Source organism: Chroicocephalus ridibundus, chromosome 16 (genome assembly GCF_963924245.1).
Source record: "Chroicocephalus ridibundus chromosome 16, bChrRid1.1, whole genome shotgun sequence".
Classification (NCBI taxonomy): domain Eukaryota; kingdom Metazoa; phylum Chordata; class Aves; order Charadriiformes; family Laridae; genus Chroicocephalus; species Chroicocephalus ridibundus.
Window position 1 is genome coordinate 3,765,620 of NC_086299.1, and position 16,266 is coordinate 3,781,885.

At 40.4% G+C, this 16,266-nt stretch overlaps 1 protein-coding gene across 1 annotated transcript in view; it reads right to left on the reverse strand.

The window, feature by feature from the left end:
• Nucleotides 1-2,569: 2,569 nt before the first annotated feature.
• Nucleotides 2,570-16,266, reverse strand: part of PLCH2 (phospholipase C eta 2) — a 100,911-nt gene continuing 87,214 nt past the window's right edge. The window contains exons 23-24 of the mRNA XM_063353727.1: nucleotides 9,270-10,326; nucleotides 2,570-5,714 (exon numbers count right to left, since the gene is read on the reverse strand). Coding sequence (XP_063209797.1) covers nucleotides 3,967-5,714; nucleotides 9,270-10,326 — 2,805 coding nt within the window. The 3' untranslated portion in view covers nucleotides 2,570-3,966. The remainder of the gene's footprint in view (nucleotides 5,715-9,269; nucleotides 10,327-16,266) is intronic.

Here is a 16,266-nt window from a genome sequence, read left to right on the forward strand (position 1 = left end):
TCACAGCTGGCAGCTAACAAGGGCTGATAAGCTCAACTACAAGCAGCTGAAAGCACCTCAGCACAGACAAAATCAGTTTTTAAAGATACAATCAAATGTTCATCATTAGCGTTCTTAAACACTATGTTGGAGGAATACAGACCATAAATCCCAAATCCAGCCACGTACAATACACTGCTTGTAATTTGGAAACTTTGGACTTCTGATCTTACAGTTTAATGAACAGAAAAACATATACGAGAAGAGTCTGAGGCCTCACACCTGAACAAGGGAATATAAAGCCTTTCAGCTGAGCTCTGAACAAGGGAATATACGTGCTGTCTCTGTGCAAGCCAGCAGGAGTAGATAGAAAATGGGCTTTCTCTAGGCAGCGTTATCGATTTGATTGATGGATGAGGAACAGCCAAGGAAAGGTTCTCACACATTAGTAGAACCCTCCCACCCTCGCTGCCTTTCTCTCCCTATCCTCATTCAGCTGTTTGTCAGACCGTCAGATGATCAGACCTATTGCCGTAGCTTTTCAGTCACTGACCTTCTTGAAGAACAAGGATTTCAACTGCCTTTCTGAACGCCTTCACATCTGCCAGGCTTTTGTTCCATTGCATGACATCCTGGTGGAGCAAACAAACATTGTGCTGTGTTAGCAAGAGCCTAGATTTGGATGCCTCCTATGGCTTCCCAAGTCTGTTACGCTGCAGGTGTGCCAGTCTACTAAAAATTTGCAGCTACTATAAGGCAAGCAGTGATTATTGCAAAGTGAATGTCACTACCTTAGGAGATGGCATGCACTGACCACTGTGGTTTCAAGCTCAAGCTGTGTCTACATTGTGTCTGCCCACAATTTCACATGGAGGAGGGAGAATCTTCTTTTGATTATCATATGGATGGTAGAGAAGATCATAAAGAGAGTAAGAACAATGAAGCATTCGTAACATGAAAATCAGTGCTGCTTGGAACCTCAGCTCCTGGCTCTCCACTGTTACCGACTCTTTATTCCTTTCCTTACCATTTCAGACAGCACCCTGCCTGCTGAGAAGATCTCAATAAGCAATCTTCCTCTTCCTCGATGAGTGAAGAGCAAAACTGCTCAGTAAGCTTCCACTACTCAACAGTGTAGGTACCAGGAAATAAATTCCATTCATAGGAATAAATGGACACATCATTAATGTACACTACACAACGTCTTATGTAGTGTAACAAAACACACAAGTGTAGTTACTATTAATTTGGAAGCAGAAGGGCAAAATTCACATGTACCCTAGTAAGTTAAATCCAGGGACTGTTTTTTAAAAATTTGAACAAAAATGTTTTGAAGTGCTACATGATACTGCCTTCTGTGAGGTGCATTAATTTAACAAGTGTTGGTGCATTAATTTAACATGTATTACTTAATCAATTAAAGATAGAAATAACCTGAATGTGAAACTTGGTCTTTGAGAAGACACAAATAGACCTTTTAAACATTAACTTCCTAAAGCTGTCAAGTTGCATGTTCTTTCTTGCTTTAAAGACAAAAATGCAGCAACTCCCTGCAGCTTTTCAGCCCAAGACTAAAGTAGTACAGAGTGACTTTTCGTCTAGAGAATGTTAATGAAATTTGCTTTGTGTTAAGACACAATGTGAGACTAATCTTGGCAGATCACACATTCTGCTGCTGATTTACCTTTTTTCCTTCAGAGTCTGCAATGATATTGCGGGGTTACTTCGGTGCATGTTCCAAACCTTTGTTGCACAAACCTCAAGGGCCTCTCATCCAAATTAGGAAGACAAGAAATGAAGATCTGAGCCAGGATGGAAAACTGGGAGAATATTTTTAGACAAAACATACTGAAGACCATTTGAAAGGATTTATTCACAGAATTTAACCCCTCCCAACCCCTAATCTTCATGTCGTGATGATTTCATTAGCTACAGCTAGCCTCACATTTTGATATCTCAGAGTTTAAATGTTTGTGGACAAATGATACTAAAATTAGAAACGCAGAACTCCTTTCTAGCCCTGCAATCCACAAGTAAGCTGACGGACCCTCCAGGAGAGAGTGCGAACTAAATAACACACACTTTAATAGTGCACTTTACTGGGACAGGAAGAGAAGATATTTTTGCATGAGACAGGTGATGACCAAATTTTAGCTACTGTATTTTCAGCCAGACTTTAAAACAACCTCAGTGATGAAACAGGGCTATCTATCTTACTTGGAGAGCTATAAAAGAATAGATTAGGTCCTTGTATTATGTCTGTTTGGCTGCTAATTACATGAGTTGCTCGAGAATTTTCACCTACGCAGCCACTGCTGGCTGCCAAACAGAGACATCACTTCGTCATAAGTGCTGTGTATGACACAACAACAGGATGCCAGTCCCTACCGGTACTTGCATGTGTTTTGGTGGGCCTGAGGAAATTTGAGCTGGATCTGAAATGGCTACCACTCTGAAAAAGAGTAAAATTAGATGTTATCCACTAAGGAATGTTTAAAACAAGGCAGATAGAATTAACTATGTTTGTATACCACAAACTTCTAGACAGCATAGAAAAAGCATTATGTTACAGCTAAAGAGTCAACAGCTGGAAGGTTAAATATGTTTATTTTAGTAGTGTAAGGTGGTTTTACAAACAAATTTTTAGGTTTTGCAATATACACAAAAGAATCATTACAAACAAAAGCAAAATATCCTCTCAATAATAGGGACTCTATGCAGCCTGCAATAAAATTAAACCTCTGTTTCTCTTTAAAATGCATTTCAGTAAACATTCTTCTCCATCACTGATAAAATGTACATCTATAATAAATGACATAATAATTGGGGGGGGACAATGTCCCTAAAAATAAAAAGTAAAAAAATGGTGAGGAAAAATTATTATTCTGTTTAGGTTACTATTTAATTCTAAATATGTCCATCTAAAAAAAATTAAATATCTCTTTTTTTAAAACATATCATTGAAAACTTTGCATGGCAGTGCAATACAGAAATAGTAAAATTCATCCAAAAAGTGCTATGTACAGCAGCATTGTTAAAATACCATAAAGAAGGGACAGTGCTGTTTTCAAGAAAAGACTAGCATGCTTTTTAGACATTTCTGAATTAAATTCAGAAGATATTTCCTGTCTATTTTTAGTAATTCCCTTCTCTCTCCTGTCTCATTCCCACAGATTATGTTTTGAGACAAGGAACAGTCACAGTTCGGTTTAAGTGTGTACATGTGTACATATATGTGCAGACATATATTTGCAGACACACACGCACACATATATATATTTATATATATAAACAAGCTTGGTTTAAAAAAGCATTGCTTTGGAACATAATGAGAGCTCTTCTTCAAAGAGTGAGACAATACGGATTTTCACTGAAATAAACAGGTCCACAATGGAAGATGCACTTTATCTAGTACATTATTAATTCATGAAACAATTACACTGCAATTTTGAATGCTTCCCAGAGAAGACAACTTCAGAGGCCTCAAAATCTCCCAAAAAATAAAACAGAACAGGGAGCATGATTTTAAATCCAGCCTCTTTTCCTGGATCCACAACTTGTAAGGGCAAAATTTACCTTCCCTGTCATTAACATCACATAGATGTTTACCTATTTTAAGAAGCAATTACTGAAATTAGTAAAGAACATGAGATTTGCACAGAGCAAACTGCAAATGCGAAGAAGTGGTCACACAAAAAGGAGGCCAAATTTGAGGCTGGGAAAAGCATAATTAAAAAAACCAAAGGAGGTCTGATCATTAGGACTGTAAAAACGTAAGTCACTGATTGCACTCGATTGTTCTGTTTCCACAAACTGCTGACAAATTTAACAGTCATCTATTCTTTTGGAGTCATGTTATTAAGTTCCCTTGCAATCAAGGGAAGGCCAGGAAGCACTAAGCCATATGAGGATATTTTGTGCCTCTCAGGTCACTATGTTTTGTTTTGACAGGAATGTAAACATTGCCCTAGTCAGTGCTCCCCAGAATTACAGTTTCAGCATAAAGAAGACTTCTGTGTCAGCGTTATAATCAGTTTGGTTCTTAGGCTGGGATGTAAACACGGCAGGAGAAGCTACATCCATACAACCTGCTTTTGCAACGCTGCAGGCTCCCTCTGGATTTCCTCTCTCCTCAATGGGGCTCCCGCTAAGCTGGCCGAGGCTTTGCAGCCGCTGTCTCTCCTGAGCTTGCTTGGCCCTATTGGCAATGTACCGCACCCTGCTCTGACTGCGAGACGAAGACCTGCGGAGGAGTCCCAAGCTCTCCCCTTCCTCTTCAGATTCAGTTGGATCAAGACTAATAGGGGAAGTGATATCATTTTCCTGCTGAAAGGCTGTCAGCTTCTTTAGCTGCTCAGTCAGTTCATCCTGGGATTTGACCGAGGATCTCAGGCCTGAAGAGCGGCGCTGCTCCCGCATTGACCGAGTGACAAAACTCCTGCTGATGCTACGGTATTTGCTTTCAAAAGTGCACACAATATCGTCAGAGGTAAGGTCTCCAAGACTCTTGGATTTTGCCTGGTTATTCACAACCATATCCTGTGCTTTGGATTTGTTAGAAGACTGTCTGAGACTTTCCATGTACAGCCTGTTCCAGGTATGCCTTCTAGGAATGGATGAGAATGCATCTTGAGGGCTCCTGGCAAGAGGCCGGGGACACAATTCATCTGCTGGAAGCTGGCCAGACCTCAGGTTAGGATTGGATTTGCTCTTGCTCACCATTGGCATCTCATTACTGGATGCTGTAGCAGATCGTGGACGCATACCCTTTCTTATGGCAAGGGGCTCAAAATTTTCATGACGGATGCCAAGATCTGGAAGGCTTTTGCGAGCTAGATTGGGTAGAGAGAGGTCTATCACAGTGTCATTGGAGGACATGCTGGAAGAGGAAGACATGCTGTCACGATGATTGCTGCAATCTAGCTTGCTCCAGATCCGGTCATTAACAGTGGCATCGAAGTATACTTCTGCTGCTGGAGACAGGCTACTTGGAATTTTTATTAAGGCTGAGGAGTCTGACATCTTCAGTCCTTCACTCTTCGAACGTCTTACTAACACGTAAGAGTTCGTCTGAGAAACAGAAACAGGCAGAGCCTGTGCAGCCTGGGCTTTCTGGAAAGTATCTGGAGGCAAAGTTGTCTGTGTGCTGTTAATCACATTGTTTTGCTGCAGTGGAACAGCTGCTGCACCAAGTTTTTGGCCTCTGGAGTCAGTGGTGCTTTTCATGTCTGTTAATACCTGACCTGGCTGGTCATCTTGCTTCTGGCAGTTTTCAACAGGTTGGGCAGTGGTCTTACCTGCTGCCACTACCAGCCAGGCTTTCTGAGCATGCACTGCCAACCCACGCTGATCTCCAGCTTTACTGCATGCCTGTGTCCAACCATTTGCTTCTTTGAAACATCCTGCCATGCTTGTCCTCTCATCTTCTTGCACTGCTAAACTTGTGTCAGCTGCTCTTGTGACCACCTGCACTTGGTCTTCTGCAGCCAGAGTTGTTCTTTGCTCTCTAGTGAGTAGAGATTCTTGAGGCTGGTTGGATGTGCTGCTTACTTCTGATCGAGATTCAGTGGAATGATCAGACACAGACCCTTCTTCAGAATCACTGTAAGGAGTAACGGGTAGAGGGAAGAAAGGGCTGGCATGATGGTTTTCATTGGCAATAACAGGCTCTTCAGTGATAGTTTCTAGGCTGCATAAAGAAGTGACTGACCTCTGTATTGAGAAATGGCGGACATCTACTCGGGAGACAGGAAAAGACAGGAAAAAGAAAGAAACAAGAAGAACAGAGAAACAGGGTTAATTAGCTACTACAAGTTGCAGTTTAGCCGAAGATTTATTCTTTATTATTTTGTTTTTAATTTCAAATTTAATTTTTGTTTTTGATTTCAAACACTTGGCTACAGGCAGCAAAAATTCCGGCTCATTCAGTTTTAGCTGCCCAAAAGCCCTGTTGTTTTTCAAAAAATCTCAGTCCATGCATACCAGCACCATATTACTTTTCTGATTATATTTTTCAAATAACTGTACCCATCAATTTCTTTGTGTCCTTGTATCCCTTCTCATCAACTAATTTTTCTTCCTCCACCATCCAGCACTGCTTGAATTCCTCTTTTCCTTCCTTCCAGCACTCAAACACGTCAGTATATGAGTTCATAATCAGACCATCAGAACACCACTGCCCAACCAACAGGTAAGATCCCAAGTATAAGTACTCAGAAGAGAAGCAGCACGGGACTTATGGAGTAGATTACAAATAAAATGATCTGCATACATACAATGGAATGTAGTCAAAGCGACTTCTAAAACAAACCAAAAACTTTAAGACAACCAACTTTACTTTCCTTAAAAAGTTTGTAATTTCTTTTTCAAGAAACTATAGGGATGCATGGCTCATGAACACCAGACTGGCAGCACAATCCTGAAGAATCCCTACAGCCACAAATTACCTGAAGAATATGCTGCAATGTTTATTACCTGTACCCTAAGAGCCAAAGCAATCATGCCAAAAAGACTATTTGCCACATCTCCAAACCACAATACCACAATGCAAACATGCATTCAAGAACTAGCAAAGCACTGCCTAGCCAGGCAACCACCTCAAGAATATCGGAGCAGACAATTATAAGGCAGGAAACAAAAAAAGACCAGGACTACAGGCAACAAGGTGCTTGAATCAGTGACGCTCAGTAGACAGTTACCTTTGACTTGCTTGTCCTTTCAGTTCTTAACTAGAGAGAGAGAGTGTGCATGTAGAACAACAGGACAGAACAGAGGAAAAATCCAGTTAATGTAGGGAAGGCAGGTGCAGATAACAGGATAAATTAGTGCTGAGGGAGGGAAGGGAAACAGACAAATATTCACACATTTTTGTAGGATCCTAAGAATTTCCGACCAACCAGAGCACTCAATGGAATCCATAAATGGACGGATATTAAATCCATTATTTTGTCATAGAATAATAAATGGCAATTTTTGCTATTGTTCAAGAAACACACTCCACTGGACTGGGGAATGGAAGCTAGCCTCCTCTTCTCCAACACCCTTTCCTAATGCTATGGAAAAAAAAATCATCTACATTATCAAAAAACGCCAAGGAAATATTGGGCTTTTCCTTCCAGCACCAGTATTTCCAATCCAGCTTAGTGACAAGAAGCTTAACAATGGAGACAGCTGTTCAATGGCCTATATTCCATTAGCTGGGAGTGCTAAAAGGGAAGAAGGCACATGTGCCCATAAGCAAAATCCACCATTCACAACACAGCAGACTTTCCAGTGTCGGGAGGTATCGGGAGGAGTCCAGAGCTGATCAGACTAATGAGCTCTCTCCTTCTCCCCATCCAGGCGAGGCCATCAGCACAGATTAAGGCACACTGGAAACGTTAATGCTGTTGCCATAAAGGGAACAACTAGAGACTATAGTTTCCTGCCTCATCCTTGTGGCACTTCCCATCAACAGAATGTTAATTATGAAATGCAGCCATATTAGGCTAACGTTATTGGTTTCCTTGGTTTCTTGGCCCAAGGCAGTAAAATAGCAGGCGGATGGGGAAAGCATGCTGTTTGTGCAAACACAGTGTTTGTCCCTGGATCATCAGCATCCAGTCCAAGTGACTCTTTCACCATTTTAAAGGTTTGCTGATTCCATGCTTGAGAAGTCAGATGGATTTAATCAAATTTCAAGCATATCACAATATTTATTTAGTGACTTGGGGGGCTGGCGGGGGAGCTGGCACTGATAATGGGAAATGGTTTCATATGTCACACTTCTCAGAGTTTATGAAAAGCCTAATGCCAATAATTTAGGCATAGAAAGAGTTCTGCTGCTTTGGATTAATGTCAAGTCATGGGAACCGGCAAACTTCTTCCCTCACCCTCCCATGGTCCTAGTATTTTCCTAAAAGCTCAAAGCAGATATTGTAAAAAAAAAAAGAATAAAAAAAGAGAAAGAAAGAGAAATAAAGAGAAACTGTAAGCATCCAACCAGATTAAATTAATCAAACAAATAGAATATTTTAAATTTCTGTATTAGGCTTTCAAAGAAGCCCACTATAGGTGGGCAGTCAGAATCTATTACTAAAAAAAGGGATTACATCTTGAGAAGCACTGAAATCACTTAACTGATCCTGAAAATGTAACCATCAATGTCCAATTTCCTTGGAAAATGAAGGGGAAAGGGGAGGGATTTGAAGAGAAGCTCTTGTAGTCATAGACAAAAGCTGTATTTCTTTACTTCCTCTTCACAATTCAATGAAATGGAGAAAATCTTGTCAAAATCTCTTCCTTTCCCTCCCCTCCCTGTCAAATCAGGAGAAAAAAAAGGCACTTTCCTTATTAAAATATATACCTTGATTGCCTCTGTTCCTATTTTCCATCTTTACAAACGTACAGTTCATGAATAAAGATACGGTCACAAGACCCAGCGACCACATACATACTCCTGGCTTGAAACAGCTATAAAATGCTGTAGCTTAAGCCGCCGTCCTTTAAATGGGCGTATTTTATTTTGCAATTGGGAAATGCTAGCAGTCCACCTAGCTTGGCCCCTGTCAAGTAACATTGGGTCACATACTGTGCTTCTTTATGTTGTGAAACTGTGCCCTCAGGTCACAATCAAATGATATATGTAAAATTAAGCACATCTATAAACGTTTGCATACTGGGGATTTATACATTTAGGACCAGAATGGTCTGCTATGTTCATAAAGTGTGATCTCCCGAATAACCCAGGCCAGAGAATTCCATCCAGTAATCCCTGAATCGATGGCAGTAATTTTGCAAGTTTTTCAAGGAAGGAACTGGCTTTCTTGTTAGCAGAGTGCATTAGATGCCTTTGCTGATGTGGTTATCTCTCAACGAAACACAAATACCAATAATGGAAATATTGTTCGTTAATATGGGTTTCCCATGTTCAACCTCTACTTAATGCTCTGGTTTGGATCTTAAAATTTACTTAGTATCATACCACATTCACTAAAAAAAACAAAACCAAAAACAAACAAAAAACAAACAAGGAAACAAAAAACCCTGAACAAACAACCCAGGCATTCATGGACTATTGACAGTTTTACTACTGCAGCGGTTAACTAGGCATGGACAGGACTAATCTAAACCAGACACATCTAGGAAAAAAATAAAAAAAAATTTATGCAGACTTTTTTCTGTCATTGCCAAAAATAAAGAGCTCTTGATAGCAAAACAACATACAGGAACTTCTAAGTAAAGATGCTATGCAGAAGCTGAGACAATGATGTGATCTAAGGTGGAGAAGGGTGAAGAAAATCTGGTCTTACCAGCAAAGAATATAGGGGATTTACTTCGAATTTCCTCCAATTTTTGAACAAACAAGGCGTTCATTTCCCTCTGTAGGGTGCCCACTTGCTTTCGAGAAGTTTCAGACCAGCGCTTGGGAAATTCTGGGCTTCCAAGGCTTTCTAGACTGCTGGAGTTGGAGGATATAGAGCCATTGCTGGCTGCAACCAAGTTGACAGTGCTTCCATACTTGCCACCTGATTGGCACTGCCACCGCTGCCGGGAATGAGTCTTTATTCCATGACATTTAGATTCAACATTTTTCTTCCCTGGGGTCACAAAGGACTGGGTACTCCTTAGATCATCGGCAGTTCCAGGGCTGCTGCAAGACTGCAAATCTGATTGCCGCATGGGCTGATCTTTAACACCCCAGTTTTTTAGCTCTAACCTCTCTTCTCCAGTTATACTGCTATACTGGTCATGGTGAAGTATATCTTTAGCAATAGGCCTGGTAGGATGGTCACTCCACTCGCATTCTAGATCTGGGCTTTCTTTGGAACCAATCATACATTTCATGCAATTGGTGGCCACTCCAATCCTACCAGAGCTGTTGATGGCACAGCGTGCAAAGACGCTTTGCTTCTCGCTCTGGTGCTCCTGAAGCCGGACCCTGTTAGACCTCTGTATGGGTTCACTGAAAGCAGCACCCCCTTGAGCACAACTTTGGCTTTTGGCTTTACGAGAACTATGGGCCTTACCTTTCAACCCCTTGCCATGCACCTCCCCACTGGCACCATCTCTGGGAGCTGGTGACAGAGAAGCGCTTTCTGGCTCTTGCTCGAAGCGAGGCTGTGAGGCAGCTTCCACTTCATGGTCTTCACCGGCCCCTTCAGAGCTGTTGTCTTTTGAGTCAAAAGCAATTTCAGGAAAGCCCTTCTTGTTCTTCTTCTGGCTTTTGGTGGGTGCACTGGCTGTTCGTCTCAAGATGTGGCTGCTAAAGGAATGTTTGCGATGGAGCTGACCAGCAGCATGACTGTCCAGAGAGGCCTGCTTGGGATTTCTGAGAAACAGGCTTTTTAGACCTAGAGCTTGTTTGGCCTGGAAAATTTGGAAAAAAAAATTTAAAAAACATATTAACAGTCCTTAATAGAAAATGCAAGCTTCTTCCTTTGGGCACAGGAACTCGTGTACAAATGATCAGTTCAGATATGCACGCACATACAGAGTCACCTGCCATGTCCCTACCATCAGCCTGGGAACTAAACCAGAAATACAACAGAAATTAAAAATGGAAAAAGTCAGTAACAGTAGCTTTGCAGTAGTTCATAGTTTTTTTGCTCAACTATGTTTTTAGGTAATATTTTCCAACCAGGCTTATCTCTGCATTTGTCATAGTTTTCTTACTAGCACATAGCTACTTGCAACATAAATATATACATTAGATATTGAAAAGAAAAAGTAAAAAAAAAAAAAAAAAAACAAACCAGGAAATACTTCAGTCTACAAGGATCTAATTCTGAAAGCTGAAGAGTTTCTCAGTGTGTGTTAAAAGCCACAAAGCTTCAGGTGTTCATAATGCCACTCATTTCAGACTCTTTAAGACTAATATCAAAGTGCTTCCTTTTTAGCCATACAGCTTTATGGGCTTCTGTTGTTTGGTTTTGGTTCTGTTTTTCTGAACACAAAGCTCTGTGAGGTACGGGGCAGTTTTCCAACACAATGTGCACATTTTAAACAATTCTGTCCCAACGGTTCAATGACACGGCTATGCTGGAGCCTGGCGGAGGCACCCGTTCACTACAGGAATCCAAGGGTAAGTGGAGACTTGCAGATTTATTGCACCCAAAGCACACACATTTGAAATCCGTGGTGTAACAGCTTCCTCTGAGTGGCCAGAGAGGAAGAGTACAACCAAGCTTCTGCACCGTGAATTCACATTCTAGCAAACTGTGCTCTACCAGCCTGAGCAAGGCTTTTGCATCACACCATAATAAAAATAAAGCGACAAATAATGCAAGCTTGTGTTATCTAAAGTGTCATTACTAGCTTTGGGGCCTTGACCAAATTAAGCCTAGCTGGAAAATGCAGTAGCAAAAAAAAAAAAAAGTTATGCATGTTTTTCAATAAAATAAATCACATGCACTTTTGTAGACTTAAATAAGTTAGGACTGGGCCAATTAGAATTGCTGATGATTTCAATTAAATTGGAAACACAGAGGTGAATTATCTGCCTTGTGCAGGACATTATACTTGGGCCGAACTGGACATCAGATGCTGTCAAAACTAATTTTTCCTGTCTCTTAAACTGGAGATAGCAACTAGCACTCATATTTTAGACAAGAAATTTGTGGCATGCAACAGAGGTCCCAGCTCTGGAACAAAACTGAATGCTCTGACTAAGCGAGAGGAAGAAACTGAAGAAAAAAAAACCCAACAAAACATCCGAAAAACAAGCCATAGAAATGGTGGTAATTTTAAAAAGTTACTTTAAAATAATTTTAATTTTACTTGTCATGCAACATGAAGTGGTTACAGAATTTAACTGACAGGGGCCTCTTAAGCTAAAGAATATTCTTGACTTAAAACAGATAATAATAAATCGGAAGTTCAAATGGGGATTTACATTCTTTAGGAGATCAACACTCGAATTGAGCACTGTCATGAATAGCAGTTGACTATGCATGACAAACGATCATCAAATATTTCACTTTCTACCTGTGTACCTACATTTTGATTGTTTCCTACCATACAACACTTATCCAAAGACACTCATGTATGTTTTCAGCACTGAAGAAACACACTATAAACAAGCGAAGTTAGTCAGGGTGATAATACAGTACTTCATATACTTCAGTACTTATTTAAGCATTAAACATATATATTCACCATCATAAATCTCCCACCATCATACAATTGATTTACATTTCAGTGAAACAGAGTTTCAGCATTCCTGTAAACATTCCAGGTGTACTTGCCAACTTTTAAAGCAACAGACTGATGCCTGACAGAGTGCGCTGGTTTTGCTCTCTTCGTAGAGCCTCGTACACATAAATCACTTAAAGCAGAGAAAGGGGTATTTCCCTTCTAATCTACTGCTCCTCCTTTGTTCCCTTTATTTCCCAGTTCGATCAGACTCTCTTTAGTAGCTGTAGCATAAAGAACGCATAAAAATAGAGTACACAAGCCTGTGACTGAAATGCATTGTAAGAAACCCCAATAAAATTTTCTCAGCATCATGCTTGTGGCACTTGCTGTCAGTTCCATTTTTACCCTGTGATGTCACGTGAGGTCACATGTCTGCAGTGCCAAACAATGGCACTGAAATGTCTCATTTAAATTACAACAGGCTATCTTTCACCCCAAAGTATTTGAGTGCATGCTAATGCATTTCAAATTTTGCTTTGTAGGACTTAATGGACAGATATTAGCCGCACTGTACGGTAAGCCTGGGTTAAAAGCTGCTTTTATTCCTGAGTGTCCTGTGCAACCTGGCATATGGGATCAAGGTTTATTTGTCTGACACGAAGCCCAGTGAAAGCATTCAGAATATTATTTCAGCCTCTAATTGACTGAAGTTTAGTTACCACATGCCAAGATCCAGTGTGAGGAGGAGATGATTAAAGAGAGACCTAAAATGGACTTTACAAGTATATACGGGATAAGATAAAGAAGGTAGGGATTGATTTTTCCCAAACAAGGCAGAGAAAATATAATTTAAATATTAATAAACCCTTCTGTGAAAGCCAGACTATTGAACAGTCTGCTTGGACCATTGTGGATCCACTTTCACTAGAAGGCTTCGAAATGAGATCTAGCATTTGGTAAGGACTGCAGGGAAAAAAGCATCCTGCTCCAATTGAGACAAGTTGGCAAGTACATGAATTTATTGCTATAAAAATCAAACAACAAAAATATTTGCAAAACCCAGAAAAAACTGCCATACATACACACACACAAATAACATCCAAGGAAAAGAAAAGAGCAACACTGATGGAATGGGTGACACGCAGTGCAGGGCCCCAGGTATCATTCTAGCTTATCTGGTGCGTCGTTGTTAAGCTAGCCACTATTGCTTGAATCAATGGAGTGATTCAAGAACCCAAAGACAAATTTGGTTAACTTAGGAAGAAAAAGTTTTAAAAAAAGGAGAAAAAAGAGAGCCGACGGAGATCCAGAACATGTGTTTTCAGCTTCTAGCCCAGCTTTTACAGGGCTATTCCATTCTTGAAAGCAAACTCGAAGAACAGCACAAGAGGCTTTCCCACAATTTAGCAAACAATTCACTATTAATGTTCTTTTCCAAGTGAAAGGAGTGGTTTGAATTGTAGTACAGCAGAGAAAAGACAGTAGAGGTAGAGACTCAAAGAGGCGACAAAGGAAGGGTGTAGGAGGAATTTATCCTGGATCTCCTTCATGCATGGAGGGATTTCTGGCTGATCAATGACCCAACAGAACTGACCAAGTCAAATGTTACAATTCATGTTACATGAGTTCAAGAGCTTCAAAATGCTAATAAGGAAACATTCATGATAATGAAGCAACTAGTTAGAGGCATGCAGGTGTGTGGTTGTGGTCACTACACCTCCCTGAGACAGGAGGGGGTACCTTCAAGGCGTCTAAAAATGCTCTGCTTCTAAAAGTAGACTTTTTTGACATAGAGAAGCCCACTGAAATCACAAACAGACAGAGTAAAGGCAAAATAACAGTGAGGGAGAATCTCAGAGATATGCACATCTAGAAAACCACAAGAAATTCTGCAATACATGAATAGACTACAGAAGAAAGACAAACAAAAAGCGTTTCCAGGAAACAGCGCAATCTAGAAAGAGATTTCAGTTAAACAGAAGTTAAGTTGGCAAAAAATCTAAGACTCAAGCAACTGAGAGGGTGGAGGACCTACATCTAGAAAAAAGCCCCAAAAGGTTAATGCTTGCATTAGAATATGTGGATTAATAAAGTATGGGTAAAAGCAGACTGATAACTGTGGTGATTTTTCTGCCCATAATTAAGATGGTGGAAACAGAGAAATAATTCTATTTTTAACAGAACTCTGTTAACTGAAAAACCAAAGCAGAACATGATTCAGAAAGACCAGAACAGAAAGGGCTGTGCAGTGTTTGTTTCATATTTTCAGTAGTTTTTATAAAAAATTACAAATTTTAAAAAAATCCCACATGCAAACTTTCCTTCTGAATTCTTGTATTTTAATCGCATCAGCACACAGCACCAGCATCTTAACACCAGCAAACTCACAGAGACTGCAATGATAATGAGAAGCAATAAGGAATGTCTAATAGACTTAGAATATGAAAAGGGAATAAAGCAATCAAAAAAAAAAATCAGTGCAGTAGACTGGAAGCTAGTGGATAAGGGCAGGGAGGAGACACCATGATACACAAGGGCCTTTCTGTCGTTTAAAACACTTACCAAGAAAATTTAATGTCCTCAAAATAGCTGCCAAAGTTTAAATTGGCATGTTGGCCTACTGCAAATTCTAACTATCACCAGCCAGTTACTCATGAAGAAGCCAACGACAGCAAATATTATGGAAAGCTAGGTAAAGTAAGGAATAAAAGACAGACAATGCCTTGCAATATTGCCAAAGGTGATTTGAGGTGAAAACTCGTAAAACATTCACAAAGACTATGAACACTGTCTCTTTCATGAAACACTGCTTTCGAGATCAGTGACTTGGAAGCTGATGAAGTTAACCAATCAGTGATTAAGGCAGGCAGACCCAGTTTGTCTTTTATTTAAAAATCCCATTTGCCAGGGGATACTAAGCTACAGACTTTGACTTCCAGTGAAGGATAGTGAAGTATTTGCTATCCTTACAATACGGAGAGAGCAGCACAGAGGACATCACCTGAAAGCAGCAAACAAATGAAGCATCACGAATGCACACAACACTGGGAAGAGGAGGATAAGCTGCCTATTATCCATCATTCTGACTAAGAATAGAACAGAAAAGAAGAATTCACAAAAAGGATGAGTAGGGCTGGCCAGGGCAGTCATCTTCTCTGCTGGATGCATACAGCAAACAGATGCCTGCTTTCATTAATGCACACAGATGAGGGATACCATCACTAATCAGATCAATTCAATTCCCAAGGCTGAGCTATCTGACTTTCTTGTTACAAGCATGGAGAGTTTGACAGAACTATTCAAGAAAGAGCAATAGATCTGAACACAGGAACTCCACAGAAGTTCATAACAAAATTTAAAGCTGTTTGAAGCAGTGCCAACACATGTGTCCAGCAAGTGTCTGTAAGGTAACTGAGACAATCACATCCCTACCCACAGTCAAACAGGCATGACTTACATCCTATAAAAAACCAAAAATAAAGTCAGGAAAGATCTTAGCCTGCCATCACTTTTCATTGAAGCCTGGGACTAAATGGCCTTTTTACCATGATCTGGGCGCCAGCCTTTTCTCTGTGACAGGCCCTACATGCCAAAATTAAACACTGCTCATCTGCTGTGTTCTGCATGGCCCAACATCAACCACCTCTCTTTCACCTAAAGCTTCTAACGGCTCTTGCTCGGTAGAGCAAAATTTAAACAGATTCATAATGCCACCACAGGGAGTTTCAGGCAAGACTCCTTTTCCCTGTCAGGATGAAGCTGTATCTGCCTAAAGGTTTTGCATTAGACATCAAATAAAAAAAAGCAGGAACTAAGCTAAAATGTCTTTGCAGAAACAGCCCTTCTTCCTATAAATACAAAATGAAGCTTTCCTGGGATTTATCTCTGTTTCACCCCATAAAAGTTTTTATTAAGATCTAGCAATTTAAAAAGCTGTGTTCCTTTTTAAGAATGATTTTATTTCCTCTTACATGAACAGCACCGCAAGAAAAGGAGCTCAGAATTCCCAGCCTATTCAACGCCGCCTCCTGCTGTCACGATGCCAATACTACAGCTTGCGACTACCGAAACCAGCCCGCCATTGCGAGTGAATATAAACTGGTTTTGAGATTCTCAAGGCACTGTAAGATACTTTGCTTCCCTCGTGTGATACGAAATCCCACCAGTCCATTT